This window comes from Mastacembelus armatus, chromosome 19 (genome assembly GCF_900324485.2).
Source record: "Mastacembelus armatus chromosome 19, fMasArm1.2, whole genome shotgun sequence".
Lineage (NCBI taxonomy): Eukaryota > Metazoa > Chordata > Actinopteri > Synbranchiformes > Mastacembelidae > Mastacembelus > Mastacembelus armatus.
Window position 1 is genome coordinate 7,076,745 of NC_046651.1, and position 18,163 is coordinate 7,094,907.

The 18,163-nt window shown below is 38.4% G+C and overlaps 1 protein-coding gene across 1 annotated transcript; it reads left to right on the forward strand.

Annotated features, from left to right (window-relative positions):
• The first annotated feature begins 8,704 nt into the window (after window positions 1-8,704).
• On the forward strand, window positions 8,705-11,202 carry lrrc18b (leucine rich repeat containing 18b). Its single transcript, XM_026316034.1, has 3 exons — window positions 8,705-8,863; window positions 9,259-9,529; window positions 10,677-11,202. Exons 2-3 carry the CDS (start codon window positions 9,272-9,274, stop codon window positions 11,151-11,153), a joined length of 735 nt encoding a protein of 244 aa, XP_026171819.1. The 5' UTR covers window positions 8,705-8,863; window positions 9,259-9,271; the 3' UTR covers window positions 11,154-11,202.
• The last annotated feature ends 6,961 nt before the right edge of the window (window positions 11,203-18,163 follow it).

The window sequence follows — 18,163 nt, forward strand, 5'->3', positions numbered from 1 at the left end:
ACAAAATAAATTAGAGGTCATTGTTATAAATGCAAGCCAACGCATTTTCAAATGTGATTTACTTCAAGTGTGTTCCCAGCATTATCTGCCTCACAACATCTGTGTTCCGTCTGTTTTTGTGTCTAATGCTGCAGTATTTAATGACCACAGCTCCACAGAGTTGATACTAAAGTAGAGATTAGCCCCCAACCTCCCCTGCACAGCCAAGTATGTGAGACAATTGCGAGCACTTTCATCTGGTGCCAACACCAACTTAACAGGCTGTTAGTAACACACATACTGTACCTATATATATATATATATATATATATATATATATATATATATATATGCATAGGAGGGTGGAGTTGCATGTAGAATAAACAGCCTGCTAGATTCACACACATAGGCACATACTGTAAACGCACCTTATCTAAAAATGGACAAACTAAGACCTGTGTTTGGACTTTTTTGCATTAGTCTGTGTCATAGATTACTACTTTTGCTTTTAGAGATAAGATAAGAGCCAGATCCCACATACCTATGCTACAGTCTCTTTCTCACTTTCCACAAATCTCAGCGTGAAAGTGCTTGGGTCTTTTTTCCATTTAATGATCCTCTGGATTCAGCCATGGAAAAGCAAAGGAGAGTGAACTTAAAATGCAGACACAAAGGCACCGTATCCTTCCCCTCCCCCAAGACTTCTACTATCTTGTGAGGAGTATAGAGCCTTTCATGAATATACAAACTTTACTTTCTACTGAATGTCTGCTGAAAGTGTGTGTCAGTGTGTTGGCCTGAGGCTAAACCAGCTGTCTGGTAGTAGTTTGAGAAGGTTTTTAGAATAATTTAAAATATAACATGAATGTAAAAAGATCACATTTGATATTTGCTGTAGGGTTATTTAACCACTTTTTAGGAAATGACGTTGTAAATATGGTCAGCTAGCCATCAGCTGATATAACCTACGCATAAAATTCAGTGGGGTGGTGTGATGAAAGAGACTTTTACTGTCAAGGAAGTCAAATTGTATGATTATACCCTCAATAAGTTATTGTTGAACAAAAGCTGAGCTTTAATATGGCTGCCAACCAGGGGCCACCTGAAAGATCCCTGCAAATACAGTATCAGGCAAAGTTAGATTACAAGCTATGACTGCAAATTTCTAACACCATTTCTAAAGCAAGCTTATGGTTATAGAGTTTGACTTTGAGTTTGACCCCCCACCCCCCGCCCACCCCATATATTACATTACAGTGGAAACCAATGTTGACTTCTGCATTCCAGATTTCCACTGATGTTCTTGTCTGTACATTTCATTTGCACAGTGTGTACTATCTCCGTATGAAATGACTGAATGTGACCTTTCAGTGGTGGGTAGAAGTGTCTTAAAAATGCCCTTAAACTGTGAACTATAAAGTTTCTTCCAAACCACATTGTCTTTAATGGGAGTCTGCTAACTAGAACCATATGTGTGAATTGTGCCTCTCTGCTCTCTCCAGACTTCTTTCCCCTGTTTCTCTAGCCATCACTGACCTCTGCATTTAGCAGTATTCCTCTATTGTTCTAGTATTTCCACTCTTGTTCATTTTGAAGTTTTGTACAGCTTATATCAATAAGTGAAATAATAATAAATAATAAATAAGTGAAATAAATATATGAGTTGATTCCTAGCTACTGCAACTTTACTTTGTTTCTCTTGATAATTACAAAATGTTATCATGCTATCATGCAAAACAATAGTATCATTCTAAATAAGGTGTAGACGAGGAGGAGTGCAGCATTTAGCTGTCTAGATGGGTGTCAGCTGCTCTTGTGGTGGTTGAGGCGCTGTAATGAGAGCAGGGGAGATCTTAATGTTATGTTTAGTTTGCTTGCAACCTCCAAATTATTTTTTCAAAAGGAAAAGAGAGAGGAAGCTCACTGTGTGCGTGAGACAAAAGACACCCAAGAGGCCTTATAAAAATGTCTCACCCACAAAGAAAACACATGGAGTTGACAAAAAGACAGGCCAGTGGATGTCTAGCTTGGTAGGAAATGGTCCAATAGCAATAAAATATATTAAGAAAGGTAAATAAAATTCAAATTGATTAAATGGGTGGGATTGATGAAAAAAGAAAAGAGGTATAAGGAGGAAAAGATTAAATGGGAAAAATTGCTCGTGTGGGGAAAATAGACTTGGAGATAGACTTGTCTTCTGAGAGCAAAACACCAGGATTTGGAGACACTCCCTTAAAAAAAAAAATCCTGATGTCACCAGTCAACCATCCAAACAAAACCTGTTGTTAAAGCTGGAAGCCTTGCATGTGCCTGTTGTCCCATGCATGCCATCATCTCAGTCCATAGACATACAATGCATAGTAAACACACAGTCTGCAACCAATGTATCCTGTGTGGTTACTGTAATCCATAGCTACACTGGCCTTGGGTCAAAAGACTATAATGAAAGACTTCAGCAAGTTGAAATCACAGAAAGCAGGAATTAGATTAAGGCTCCAAACTGAAAGTCCTGCAACCAATTTGGATCTGGTGTTCAGTGTTGAACAGTCAGTCCATGTTGGAAGACTGACCTTGTTCCCTGTGATCCCCTTTGTAAGTGTACTCTAAGGCCATGTCTTGAACCAAGCCCACTGGGACAGTGCCTACAGGCCTTTAAACCCAGTGGGTTTCCAGTGTCAGGATCCATTTCTCTGGACTTCCTGTTCATTTTATTTTGAAGGATCCTGACAGGAACTGGTTTTTTGGTTATTTCTGTTTCCTTTACGTTGATCTAATTTGTTGATTGTTTTCACCTGTTTCTTGTTTTGTGCCCGGTCTTTATATACCTTGGTTGTTCCTTGTTTTAGTTGCTGGGTTGTCTGTTATGTATGATTTTGAGTACTGCCAAGACAGCGTTTTTGAGCCCAGTGATAGACTCGTTTTCTTTTGGAGTTTTTGATTATGGACTGCCTTTTGTTCTCCCAGAGTTAAGTATTTTGTCTCCTTTTGGTCTTTGTTTCCTGGTTCTTTTCCCCTGTCTCCTGTTTATGTATCTTTGCCTTGTGCCATGTTTCTTGCCCTTGTGTTTCATGCCTTGTTTTCCCTGGTTTACGTGTTCATGTTCCCTGTGTGGTCTGGGGCGTCTCCTTAACTGTGTGTGACCCAGATCCCTTCATGCCTTGATTCCCTGTACGTGTTTCATGTTCCCAACCTGGTCTGGTGCGTCTCCCTCGAAGTGTGTGTGACCCAGACCTTCATGCTTTGTCTCCTCGTGCTCTGATAACTTTGTGTTCATGTTCATGTTCTCTTGTGGTCTGGTGCGTCTCCCGAGGTGCATGTGTGACCCAGACCTTCATGCCCTGACCCCCGTCTCTCATGTTCAAGTGTTTGTGTGATCTGGTGCGTCCCCCTAAGTGTGTGACCCAGACTCCTCCGACCTTGTCCCCTTGTGTCCTTGTCCCATATTCTTGTTTTATGTGGACCCTCGTGCCTTGTTTCCTTGTGTCCTGTTCACGCTTCATGTCCTTGTTACCCTGCCCTGACCTGTCCCCTCTTAGCCTGATGTTTTGTTTCCTGTTTTGCCTAGTTTAGTTAAAGTCTTCAGTTGAACCTTGAGTACCAGAGTGGGCGCGTCTTTTGGTCCTAAAACTAAATAGTAGTTCCCCGAAACCTGACATCCAGCTGTTTCTTATTCATAGAAACACATTGGAATTCATTGTCAAAATTAGCTACTGCCAAGAAACAAACTGCAGTGTCAAAAGAAGCATTAAACTGCCCTTTGAAACAATTTCTGATGTTAAAAAGAACTGGCAGTAGTTGTAATCCAAGTGAAATGCATGAAAAGTTCTTGAAACGATAAAAACATGATAGCTTGTCACAGCTTACTGCAAACTTTAGCAGTCTGGATCTTGTTTTCAATGCAACGACTTTTTTAACCTCTTCTTGTGCTTGGATGTATTTGACATACTGTATCTGATGAGACAGTTCACTGACATACTTAATAGCCTGTTGTATGGAACTGTAGCCAAAGCATAACTAATAGGAAACAGCCTGACTGAGACTGGATGTCAGTCATCCCTTTGGGTTTCCCAGAAGGATGACATCATACTGAAATGTCTTCCAAGATAGTTAACAACCAGTGAGGAGAGTGGTGGGCTTGCAAAGGTACAAATGACAAAGCCACAATAAGCTATGGAGCTTTGCTTTGTTCACAGTTACCTGTCATTTAATATAGTACTTATGAGTCATTGTAATTCACCATGCAAAAACGGGTTATTGACTTGTGGGCCTGTATTGTACTGAACTGAATGTGAAAGATTGGACTGGCAACATACATGTAAGCAGTCATTTGTGATTTCCATATCTAATATTTAATTATGCAGTGACGTAAGGACCCTAGAGCAGATATTTTGGGAGTCACATGAAAGTTTGTACAATTTGTAACATGTGCCTGAATCTGAGGTCAAACTGTGAAACGGACTCACAGGACATCCATTGTATAATCTGATGACTAAGGGTTTATTTTAGTGTGACACAGATTGTGACTAAGACTTTATTAGATCAGTCTCACACAGCGTAAAAGGCTTTTAGGGCCTTTAGAGGTTACATTAGAAAAACCATCAAGCTACAATATTTCTTGCTATGTAGATAAACACTGAAACTTAGAGATATATAGCTCACACTGGTGCAATTTATATCTTAGTGTAGAGAAAAATTGTTATATTGTTAATGACCAGACCAACAAACACAAACAGCTTTGATGGTACAGAGGTGCTTCCTCTTAGACTCAGTAATGATGACTGGCTTCTTGCATCATTAAAAAGAAACAATCTTAATTCCCATAAAAGTATACAGTACATACAAATTACCACCTTATATTCAAACTTGAGATGTGTTTAAGTGAATCACATAGTTTGCTAAATGCATTTCCTCAGGCAAGCAATTGGAAATGATTAGGTGGCTTTATAAGTAACTGATTTATAATTTTATATCTTATAATTTAGACTCTAAATCAGTCAAAGAGATTTGTGTGTTGACAACTGTGGCCTAGTAATTACATTTATCAAATGCTTACAACTACCACGAGTAATTAATTTACCCACTCAAAAACACTTTCTCAATGACCTGGTAAATGTTTGTCAAGTCGATTTTAAAAAAAAGTCAAGGAGCTTTTTGAACTCCAGGCCCTGAAGCTAACAGTCACATAGTTAGACTAAAGGAAAACCACATCCATTCAAAGCTTAGATAAACACATGAATGCCTCTGCCCCCGTGGTGCCAGCTTTCCTAAACATCGCCAACAAGCTATCACTCATTTCTGCACAAAAGCCGCTTTAGTCTTCTTGTAAATTAGAGTCCCTAAACTATAAAGTCACAGTAAAGAAGAAAAGGTTTGCAGAAGCATGCTGGAAAGTCAGTCTCAACAACAAATTCTGCAGCCTTGCATAAGCTCTGTGCTTCATGTGTCTGATCACAATAGCATCCTCCTGACATTATATTTGAGTCACTGCATCATCTAAAAGCTGATTGAGTGAATATATGATCTTATTTTAGAATCGATTCACAAATGTTAACACCTGCATGTTACTCAGCTGCAGAAAGCTATTTTCCACTGCTAATCAAAAATTGTGCTTATAAAGCACTTTTGATGGGTTTTTAAGATAAATTGAATTCCCCAATGTTTTTTCCTTAAACATCCATTTTAATTAGATTTAGCTTAGATTCCATTATGGCTAAGGAGTAAATTAAAGGATTTTGAATCCACAAATTCCAATATATTATTGTATTAAAATCTAATTTTAAATTGCTCAGTTACGTCATGATAAAGGGTTTATGTTTTTCCAAGGCTGGGTCCAGGCCATTTTTAAACAAGGTTATGGCTAATATTTATACACAAACTCAAGTTATCACATGAGTGTTAACACATTTGTTATGAATGTATTTGCATATTCATTCATTATGTGTTTGTATGAATGTGTTTGGAAAAATGACAAAGGTCCTCTGCACTCTTGCCCCCCTATTTAGCATTATGGCATTATTCAAACATTTAATAATTTATAACATATAATGCAGTTCTTACAAGTTTAGACTCAAATGTTTGGGGGAAAATATTTTTTCTGAAGATAGATAAATAAAATAGTTATCTGTGACATACATTTTGAAAGAAATCTAATTGTCTTTCTTTTTTCTTTCTTTGCTTTTTGCTGTTTTCTTTTTCCACAGCTCAGGTAAGCTAACAAAGCCTTTGATTTACATGCACGCACACCGAAACACACTCATACTGTGCTCACAATTGTTAGATGTAATCTGAACTGTGTGCAGTACCTCACTCCATTTGGTCTGCACCATTTCCTCCAGAGTGACCTGCATATCTCCTGACCTGCATTCCACACTGCAGAGGGAAATGACAAAGGCTAATAGGCCGTATTATGCTGTTCCTTGCTGTTTCAGGAGAAATAAATTAATGCAATAAAGTAAAACACAGCAAAAGCATGAGCTGGCCTGGGTAGAAGCCACTGGCAACAAAAGATGAAGTAAAGAGAGCTTGGGTTTGTCTGTAATTTACTAAATGTTTTTTGCATTTTGTGGCTACTTTGTCCACAGTCCACAATACTGTGGCTGGTTTTGCTCTGACAGGCACAGTGGAATCTATCCCCTAACCAAGGAAATTGTGTTCTTTCTGCAGAATGATCATATTTATTGCCATGATTCATGTGTGTGTTTACAAGAACATGGTACTCTCTTCTTAAAGTGGTTCCATAAATGACCTGATTTCAGGTCTGGTGCATGCAGACCTAAAAAATAACCAGGTTGGATTCATTTGTTACCATCGAATTCTGATTATGAGAAATGTGGTTATTCAAGTGCTGCTGTTTTCACTTTTACAGTTGTGGTTGAAGCAAACTTAGTGCTTTGCAGTGTCTTCTCACCAAATGGATGTCAACATTATTGATTCTGTAGTTTAAGGCTAAAAAAGCAAACCCATACAAAGTGGTTTGACCTAGATTTAAAAATTCACAGTGCACCTGTGCTTCTGCTACTCTGTGACATATTGTATTGTAATGAATTTAGTCCTAATTGTTGTATCCCTCCTTAATGTATCTAGTAAGATAGTGAGGGTAGAACACGCCTTAGAATATAATACGTGTCCATATATATGATAGGCAAGGGCTGGAGAGTGGGCTTGTCTTTGGATCCGGAAGATTTACAACAGCATAGCCACGGCAGGTCAATAGATAGGAAGATACCTCACCCAGACTCACCCATTTCTAGGCACATTTCATCATGTACTTTCGTAAATTTAAATAAAATAAGAGAGTCTCTTGCATTTTCTGTTTTGTGCATCTGATACCACTTCCTGTTAGGCCTGGAAACAATCACTCTCTGTCAGGGTTGAGATGAAAAGCTTAATCTGAATCACACTTTATCAGATCTGAACATGCCTGTTTACTGTACAGCACTTTTCTCATCACAAACATCAAAGTCTACATTGTTCAATTTTCAATTTCTGCTCAATGTTCCTAAAACAGTGTCTTCAAGGATGTCTTGCAGAATTGTAGAGATTTCATGACAAAGTGAAATGACACTGCAATTTGTACAAAGACAGCACCACCTACTGGCAGGTAGGAGTTCCTGAATGGCTGATCATGGAAAAGTGTAGCATATGAAATGCATCGGGCTAAATTTAGGTAGGTCACAGCTGAGTAATGTCTAAGATGTGACTATACTATGTGACCCATATTTATTGCTGACAGAAGTGTGTCTGTGTGTGTTTGTGTGTGTGTGTGTGTGTGTCAGAGAGCAAGAGGAAGATATCAGTGTGCCCATGTGACTCCTGTATTACGTTAAACATTGGGAAATAGGTCAGGCTTAAAATTATTTACAAGCAAAGCAATTGTTGTTGTTGAGTTAAAGGGCAACGGTTACATTTGTAGTATGTCTGAAATTTTAATGCATGATACTGAAACCCCATCTATATACAGTACTATACACTGTGCTATGCTAATTGTTTTTTCAACAAGCATTTCATAAAATGCTAATTTATGCATTTGACAAAATTTTAAATTCAAAAAAAATATGTCATCAAAGTGAATTGTATGTGTTTCCAAACCATAAATGTAACAATTTCCAATCACTTTTAATTGAACAGTAAAAATACAAGTGGCTGCCATCCACTATTTTTTATTTATATTTAATTGTTGGTGTTCAGCCCCGTAACATAACTTCTTTCTTTCCTCCTCTGTGTTTCACAGAGACAATGGTGTGGTTTTCTTTGAAAGTTTAATTTGTTCTTCTGTGAACATCGAGCTGAAGTGACAAAAAGCTCTCATTTTGTTTCACCTGTGGCACTGTAGCAGGTCAACATACATTTTATCAAAGGCCAGTCATTTTGTTATGTTTATCAAAACTGGGCTCTTCCTGGTTGTTCTACCCAAATCACATCCTCCAGTGCCTCATGAATCAATGAACCATACTGACACCCTCTCAATATAATTTATATTTAAAAGAGAACAATCCTAGAAACAGTAATTGTCATTTTTTAAAATGAATTTCAAATACAGACACCAAAATAACAAATTGTCCTGCTGGAGCTGCTCACTGCCTTAAATTACACTCAGACTAAACAGCAGTTGCCTGGGAACAAATGAAAACAAATGCTATGTCCAGCCAAGTCAGTCCAGGCTAAAGCTTCAGGCTGCCTGAAACACAGCCAGTGTCAGCTCCTTCCTTGTCAGCAATTACAGTCTGAATAGCTTTTATTTACAGCTCTGTCAGGTATGTTATTTAGAGCGACACTACTTGTGTAACTAGCTACTTGTTGAAAGTCTGTGGAGTCTTACTCCCCTTTGTCTGTTTTCCTGTTTTTATTTAGTGCACTGTGTCTAAGAGGGGACTCGTTACTATTGGTGAGTAATACGATTTTTAAAATTAATTTCTTTCTTAAAAAAAAACCTGAAGAAATGTTTAAAAGAAAGACTAACCACCCACTTCACCATTCACCATTCACTTTTCATTTTGAACTATGCCGCTGTATAGTACTGGTTACACCTGTTAAATATAGAGGTACAGTTTCTGCAAAGTGTTACTTTCTTTGCTTTGTCATGGAGCAAGTGGTGATAATGTTACCTGTATTTTACCTAAGGAGAAATATAAACCTCAACTTTGTCTACTGTTGCAGCTGGGTGGACAGCAATTGGTAACATAATCTTGCACACCAGTTCCCCTGTCATCTCTTCTATCACAGCACATTACTAAACACTGTTAACTACGGTCCCTGTCACTGCCCTGTGTCTCCCTGCAGCACTGGCTTAGCAATGGCTAAGGGAAAGAAAACCAAGCAGGCTAAAGGGAAAACAATCACCCTGAAAATGGCTCAGAACTGTGTGGAGCTGATACTGGATGGTAAACGACGGCTGGATCTCAGTTTCAAGGAGGTCACTTCGGTGCCAAAGTGCATCCAGAAGCTCGCTAATGTGGACCAGCTAGACCTGAGCAGGAACCTGATCAGAAAGATCCCAAATTTTATTGAGGATTTTACCAAACTCACTGTTCTGGATCTACACAGCAACTATGTGAGTAGTGTTTAGTCACTGTGGCAAGATGAGGAGCAAAAGAATTTTTGTATTTCCTTACTCTTAGAATGATCCTTTTAAAATCTACATATGGAGCAGGTCGCCTTTTACAGAGGCAGCCATGATGTGCCTCCATGTTTCTACAGTAGCCCAGAACAGACAAACCAAACACTGGCTGTAGACAGAGAATCGTGTTTTGACCTGTCATCTCACAGCCACGGCAACCCTTCTTGTTCCTGGAAACAGAGGAGGGGTGGAGAGTGTGCTCAGGGGGTTGCATTCTGCAATCTCACCACTAGATGTTGCTAAATCTTTCGCATTTTACACATTTTAATGAAAAGCACATGAATTATTATACATAAAGGTCAGTTCACTGCTCCTGTGTCCTGGTGTTCAGCAAGTAAAAAAAGCTGTTTAATATAATCTGTGACTGATCGAGCTTTGGCGAGTCTAAGAAAATAAGCAGGTGGGGAGTTAGAAATGCATAATAGCTCAAAGTGTGAGAAAGGTATTGAAATGCATTGTGAGAAGTGTAGGATGTGGTTTTGAAGACTTACTCACGTTTACACATCAGACTCTTTGTGACTGTGCTGCATCAGTTTTAACGTTGATTTTTAATCTATCTCTCAAAAGTTCCCTAACCCTATGGAAAAGCTACTAAAGGCAGAATAGTATTTTTGTCAATTCTATTGTGATGATTATTTGTGGCTTGTTTCGGAGGTGTTGTAAATCTTATGTAGTGAAACACACCTATAAAGGACAGATCTAGTCTTGTTGTATATTATCTTCTCTTTTGAACGTGTACCAAATATCCTGGGCCCTCAGCATATTTGTATCCTGTACTTTTTGTACACTTTGAGACACTATGTTAAATATGTTGTAGTTATGTTCCTTATGTGTCGTGAACAGATAATTAACAAACAGATCTGCGAATTACTCAATTGCCACAAACACCACACAGTGAACATGGAGTCTCTGTGCCCAGGTCATGGGACCTGGAGCACTTTTTGGCTTAACACTCTGGTAATGAAGCCAAAATGCCTTGTTAAAGCAAATAATCTTTTAGAAAAAAAAAAAACTTTAAGTAAAAAGTAGATGAAAGTGGTTTTGTTGTCTATTACAGAATGTGTCACTGATTGTATTGCAGCTGGAGCAGCTCCCTGTGACTATTGGCCGTCTCCAGACCCTGGTGGTTTTAAACCTGTGTAACAACCGTCTGATTAGCCTTCCTGATGAGCTTGGCCTGTTGAAAAACCTTCACACACTCAACCTGGGTCTGAACCTGCTGGAAGCTCTTCCTACCTCCATTGCTGCACTAAAGGAGCTCCGCCACATCGGCCTCTCAGACAATCGATTCACACAAGTCCCCTTCTGCCTATCAAGGCTCAACAAACTGGAAAAGGTCAACCTGGATAGGAACCCCATCATTACTGAGGACACACTCAATCACAAGCCAATTGTGGTAACAGAGAGTCTTTACATGGTCAAAGAGAGTCTTCTGTGTGAGGACTGCTTGAGTAAGTGCCAAACTGAACGGAAAAAGATAAATGATATGGTGAAAAGCAAAGAGCCTAAATTACTGACCCTACCCAGTTTGGTGATGCAGGATAATAAGGAGATGTAGAATTTGCTTTTCAAAAACATTTTAATGAAATTCCATTGTGTATTATTTATTACCGTTTTTATTTTACTTGACTCTAAACTCAAACACATGGGATGATTTCATACCATCCTATAGAATACTGAAGAGCTTTAGCACACGCTACAGTATCTACTGTTTTGACACTGACAGTAAGGATCATAAACATATACAGCCTTTTATGAAACTGGTATGAACTGTGTTCACTATAAACTGCATTTGTTCACTGCCTTTTTTGTGTAGAGGGCAGCAAAGATCACCAGACGTCAAATGTCAGCATTTTTGTTAAATATCATTTTCTTTCATTAATTAATTGCAACATGTGAAACTGTCTTTATTTTCAGCACATATAGAACTGTACCAAACACTTTTTAATTGCAAGGTCCTGAAAAAAAGCCAATGCAAATTTCTGTACATTGAGTGCAGTCTTTAATGTTGGAAAGGAAGTATATCAAGTCAAGGATAATTAGATCATCATCATCCTAAATGTTGAATGTTGGTTATTGGCACATGTAGAATTTATTGTAGGCTTCTGAAATTCTTACATTTGTTATTACACTCAAAAGTGAAAATAAGGCTCATATAACAGTTTGCTAAGACATCTATAGCTTATGTTCCCTGTTTATTCTCTACTGTCACATCAAAAGATTAAGATCAGTTCTCACACCATTGTCACTGTCCTCGCTATGCTCACACAATCACTCAATACAATCTGAAGATTTGGAAATAACCTCAGAGGTCTGTGAAGTGTGCTGAGTGGACTGCACTAAGATCTCAGCAGATAGAGTCATTACGAGGCAAGATACCTATTGACTCAGCCTTACTGTGACACTGACTGATGATAAAGTAAAACATGAAGGAAAGCTATCAGACGCCTACAATGAGTAGTAGTATGCTCCTTTTGTCCTTTTGAGAAAGAAAAATAAATATATATATATATATATATATCATATCTAGGTGTATATATATACAGTATATACACCCATCCATCCATCATCTATACCCACTTATTCCTAACCAGGGTCACAGGGATCTGCTGGAGCCTATCCCAGCTCTCTTTGGGTGAAAGGCAGGGGGACACCCTGGACAGGTCACCAGTCCATCACAGGGCCACATAGAGACAAACAACCTCACACACTCACACTCACTCCTATGGGCAATTTAGAGTCACCAATCAACCTGACATACATGTTTTTGGACTGTGGGAGGAAACCAGAGTACCTGGAGAAAACCCACACAAGCACAGGGTCAACATGCAAACTCTTATATAAACTCTTATATATATATATATATATATATATATTGCCATTGAAAGGCAACATAAAATAAAAAATACATTTATATATATATATATATATATATATATATATATATAAATGTATATAAATGTATTTTTTATTTTATGTTGCCTTTCAATGGTAAATCATTGTTAAGTAGTGTGCTTTTTGTTTAAATAGGTAATGAAGCTAGTCGGCGGTCCATCACAGCTGAACAGTCTAACACTCTGTGTGCAATGCTTCTGGACATGGACACTGCACTGTCAGTGCTATTGAAAATCAATTCACACACACAGATGTGCTGTCTTTTTGTTTCTCCTTGATTTTATTTAAGGCCATTCCATCAGTCTCTCCATCCCCTCACTCTCTGTATGTGTATGCCAATCACCCAAACAGTGAGGCAGGATGAGTACAAGAGAACTGCAGGAAGAGCAATGTGACCACAAATAGAATCTAATTAATTTTGATTGCATGGACCTGGTCCCTTTATTGGTGGAGACAGCATCCACTTAGACTTAGTGGTATTGTAGGAAATGAAACAGGGCAGAAAGTCATTGTGTAAAGCTTCTTCTACGATTTATTTTACTTTTAATTTTAATCCAATGTTTCATTTTTTATTTAAAGTAAAATACACGATACATGAATTTTAAGATATACATTTTTTTTCCCACATAATGGCAATTCAAACTGTATTTATCTTGATCTTAAATATATTTAGTGAGCAACATTAACAACAAAATAGTTACATGCTTGTGTATTGTATTTTACTGGTCTTTAACACAGTTAACATAAAGCTGCACCACCAGGCTGACACACATGTACCTTGGTCTGCAGCATGTTGAGCTATGATGACCTTACAGGAATATCTGGGTGAGTGTGCTGGTTGAAAAAGAAGCAAATTCTACATCATTCAGAACAAATTTTCATTTTTTAAATGAGAATGAAAATCACTATGGATTTCAAACAGTCAACACAGCTGATACACTTATATCTATTTAATGCCCCAGGATCACATGTGCGGCTTTCTAAAGAACTACAGAATTAGCTTTAGTCAACTTACCTTATTATCATCTCCTGAAAAAATGCTTATATACAGCAAATGTAATTATGGCAAAGGGGCCGACTAACAACATTCAGTCAGAGACAAAAACACAGTCAGACAGGCAGAAAGCTGCCATCTATATTGCATACACCACGGTCTGCTGTACTGTCAGTTCCTCTCATAACCATTAGTGGTAAAGTCATGACCCTGTACTAATTGTCAGTGACAGAGTAGTGAAGGAGGGTCATGGGCGATGAGAGGGCGTTAGAGAGAGACAGATGGACGTCAGGGGGAAACACCTGGCTGCTGCCTGTCTCTTCAGTCTGTCACACTCTCCTAACTACCACCAATTTATTCTTTCTGCTAATCAAAGGATGAATCACCAGAGTGTTACTTATTAGGATTATAATGAGCATAACTTGAAGTGTTTTAGATTGCTTATTATCCAAAGTATGATTTACAATCCCCAGAAGCTTTGACATACCTGTCAAGTATAAAATGTTTACTTTTTGCTGCTGATGTATTATTATTACTCTGCATATACAAAATTAACAATTTAACACATTAGAATAAGAACATTTACCAGGGCCTGGGTATATAAACTGCTGAATATACTTTAAAACATTTTGTGATAGCCCATAAAACATAGTTTGTGATAGCCCATAGGAGTGAGTGTGAGTGTGTGAGGTTGCTTGTCTCTATGTGGCCCTGTGATGGACTGGTGACCTGTCCAGGGTGTACCCCTGTCTTTCACCCAGAGAGAGCTGGGATAGGCTCCAGCAGATCCCTCACGGTCACAGGGGATCACAGGGCCACATAGAGACAAACAACCTCACACACTCACACTCACTCCTATGGGCAATTTAGAGTCACCAATCAACCTGACATACATGTTTTTGGACTGAGGGAGGAAACCAGAGTACCTGGAGAAAACCCACACAAGCACAGGGAGAACATGCAAACTCCACACAGAAAGGCCCCTGTCAGGTTTCAAACCAGGAACCTTCTTGCTGTGAGGCAACAGTGCTAACCACTAAGTCACCGTGCTGCCCTTCAAAAATACATTTTCAATTATGTCCCTGTGATTTGCTTTCACCTGATCATGGTGTATGTATCAGAATACTAAAATATATCAATTACTATCACTTATCTGGAATTGCATTAATTGAGACATTGTACATAGAAACAATAAAAGAGGATGAACCTGGTAAGTCCAGGTGCATCATCAAATGAATAAAATAGCCATATAAACCTCATCATACATTGCTAAAAAATTGAGAAAATGAAATCAGTTGATACACAATGTCATATAGGCCAATTCTGGTACTATTTATATAAAATGTTCTCTGGATATAAACCTAATTTCAATATCATTTTTTAATGTTAGTGCATTGCTGGTGAATGTCTGATGAGGCACATTGCAGTCAGTCTGTGGTGATCAATAAATAATGTTAAGTCAACAGTCAGACCTTCAGCAGTCACCCAGTAATGTTTTTTAGCCACCCCTGCAAGTATAAAATTTTAATCATCCTTGGTATCAATATTTTAAGAGATTTTCCAAACACGATGTGTCAGTATACCGGGTGTGGTTGATCCTCAGTGACATTAAATGACCTCAGCAGTGATGGAAGAGATTAAGTTAATCAGGGAAAGAGTGGGTTTCAATATGGCACGCTTTGTTAGGTTTATTATTCTGCAGGGAATTCAGCAAACAACGATTCCTTGTTTTTACAGCAGAAAAATCTACCAGCTATCTAAACTCAGAGAATAGAGTAGGACATGAGTTCATCCACAGGACACTGCAAAAGAAGTAGTGATACATTTGGTGACATGACAAATCCCAGTTGGCTAAATATTGTACCCAGGAAACTAACACTAATTAGTTTTTGCTAGCTACCCTACCCGTATTGAATTCAACCTGAATTTGGACATCCAAATTAAATGATGCACAGTACTTTAAATATAGTGCACTGATGGGGCTGTTTTCAGAGGCAGCCTAGGGCCTTCCCATCACTCTCAGATCATCCCACATTACCTCAACATGGTCACTGGTTGGCAATCAGTTTATGTGTTTCTGTGCCTGACAGATAATGGCCTGGTGATTCTTGTTTACCTTGATGGCCGCTGTTGACTTGCTGAGCAATATGCTGGCAGGATAGCTGCTTAGTGCACTGATACGGGCACATAATGATGCCCCATAGAGCATCGCACAAACAAGACTGGATATTTAGCTGTTGTCAGTGGGCCAAAATTATTATTGGTTTCTAATTCAAGATCTAATTTCGTCTCGCTCTCTGGAGTCTCCAAATGTGTGTTGTTATCTGTCTGTAGTGCTAAAGGAGATTCAGTTCTTCAGCCTAAGCTGAGGCTTACAGGCTCACGCTCCATAAGGTCATGATGTGTGTAGCACATCATGTAGCACTAGGCAGCAAGTATAAAATATGAATGTGTATGTGCATAGTAATTTTAATAAAATTAAATATTTGATGCAGCTGTGGTTTTGTCTTTAAAAACCAGGAGCTTAACTAAAGAAAGGTAACGCCTGCACACTCGCCAGAAATTTTAGTTTACACAATACACTAAGAATTAAAATTCAGGTTATGTGCAATGCAAATTACAGCATTATATGCACATTTGTCTATATGTGTATTTTCTATGACTTTTGGATTTGTAATTATATATATTGTTTGTAATTGTGTGTATTTGGACACTTCACATAGTATATTGTGTTCACATATCTGTTTTGATAACATGTGTGAGAAGTTTGAATATATATGTTTGTTTTTGTCAACAAGTTCAGAATATTAAAGGTTTCTACTGCTATAATTGTGAATTGATTTAATCTGTTTCCCTTTTAAAACTTATATAACAATATATTGGGATGTGGCATTGGATTTTAGAATATTTTGTAAGATTGTGATTTGATGAAATCCAGAATGGACTGAAATGTTATTTCATAAATTACTTGCTTTGGAGTGAGTATACAGGCATTACTGTTCTTTAGTTAAGTCATTTGGATAGCCTGGCACCTATAAAAGAAATGTGCGTATAGCTATATATTTTTTTATTAAAAACAAGGAGCCCAGTTTTCCCATTGCTTTTACTGGTGCCTGCAAATAACACAATAACAAGGTCAGTATATCATCTTACTACAGCAACAAATGCAAACGACAGAGACTACAGCCATGAGGAAGTTCTGTGTGGAACATAAATGAAAATGAGGTAGCCTACATTGCAAACTCTGCCAGGTTAAGTTAGCATATCATAAATTAACAACAGCTATGCACAGCCATTGAAAGGCAGTGAATGGCTCGCTTTGTCACCCAAAGAAGTAAATTACATGTGCAACAGAAGAAATAATAAAATAATAAAATTAACCTCAGTTGGTCCAACCTTGTGTTTCCTCTGCGTGTTGGGTGTGTGGTGTGACTGTGAGCATAAATTATTGGATTTATTTAAAGCTTTGGCTGAAAACCTGAACCTACTGTATTAATAATTGTCAAGAGGTTCCCAGCAAATGTCAAATGGCATTTTAGCCAAAATGCCCATTTATACTAGATAATAACTTGTAAACAAGTTGACAGCTAGTCTCAAGGTTTGTGAAGAACTAGATAATATCTTGTATAGCCAGTGTAACAACTGCTGTGAGGTTATACATAGACAAAACAAGTCATGCACATGGGTTAAGTATTATATGATTAAGAAAATATTATTACCAAGACATTTTGTGTAAATGTAAGAAATCAATAACTTAGCTCAAAATAGATGACCAAAAGGTATCTTAAACATATAAGTCACAAACCTCAGTCACAGTTTTCCACCCTAAGAGGGCTCTACTCTGATTCAAGCTGTCTCCTTCACGCTGGAGAAAAAAACCTGACATTTGAGTAAGTTCTGAAATAGACATGGACGTGCATACAGTGTTGGTGCCAGTTAAGTGTATACAGGGAGCAGCCCAGTGGTTATGGCTAAACAAAAACAGGAAAGCCATGGTTAAGTCCCCCTCTGGTGGTTTGCAACTCTGCCACTCATCTCGCTGGGTGGCTTTAAAAACGCTCTGAGTTCAGGTTTCCGTCTCTTCTCACCTTCCTGTTGTTTTCTGTTTTGTTCTACATCCCACTCTGTGATAACAGAACTAAATCAGGATGATTTTGAAGATAAAACTACACCCAGGGCCACTCCCACTGTGGTGTGGCCACATTACTTTCACCCAGCCTCACGCTTAAACTAAACACTGGCACTGAAGGTTTTTCTTTGCTGCTGCCTCATTTTGGCTTTTTGGTGTGTTTCTGTATGTGTGTCACTCCTTCACTTTGCTTCATATTGGTTTCTCCTCAGTCTCTCTTTCTCTGTTGTATTTCAGCCTGTGTTACCCATGCCTGCATGTGTATTAGATGTGCTTGCTGTTTCATTTTAGTTGCTTGTGTGTATATCTGTATGTGTGTGTGTATGTCTTGGGAGGGTAGACACACACTCTCCGCCTCCTTTGGGTCTTGCTCCCGCTTTGCTCTCTAATAAGAGCAGCTGTGGTTGATGTGGGGCCAGCTCTGATTCAATTGCAGTGCAGGACTTAAGGCTATTATTCTCTGTGCACTGGAGGATGCCTGGCTGCTGTAGCACAGCTGCTACAGCAATGACAGGTCTTATATTTGCTAGATATGAAAAATACAAAGAAA

Coding starts and splice junctions, on each gene's coding strand:
- lrrc18b (XM_026316034.1), top strand. CDS start 9,272: ATGGCTAAGGGAAAGAAAACCAAGCAGGCTAAAGGGAAAACAATCACC. Junction 9,530..10,676: donor TGGATCTACACAGCAACTAT/GTGAGTAGTGTT, acceptor ATTGTATTGCAG/CTGGAGCAGCTCCCTGTGAC.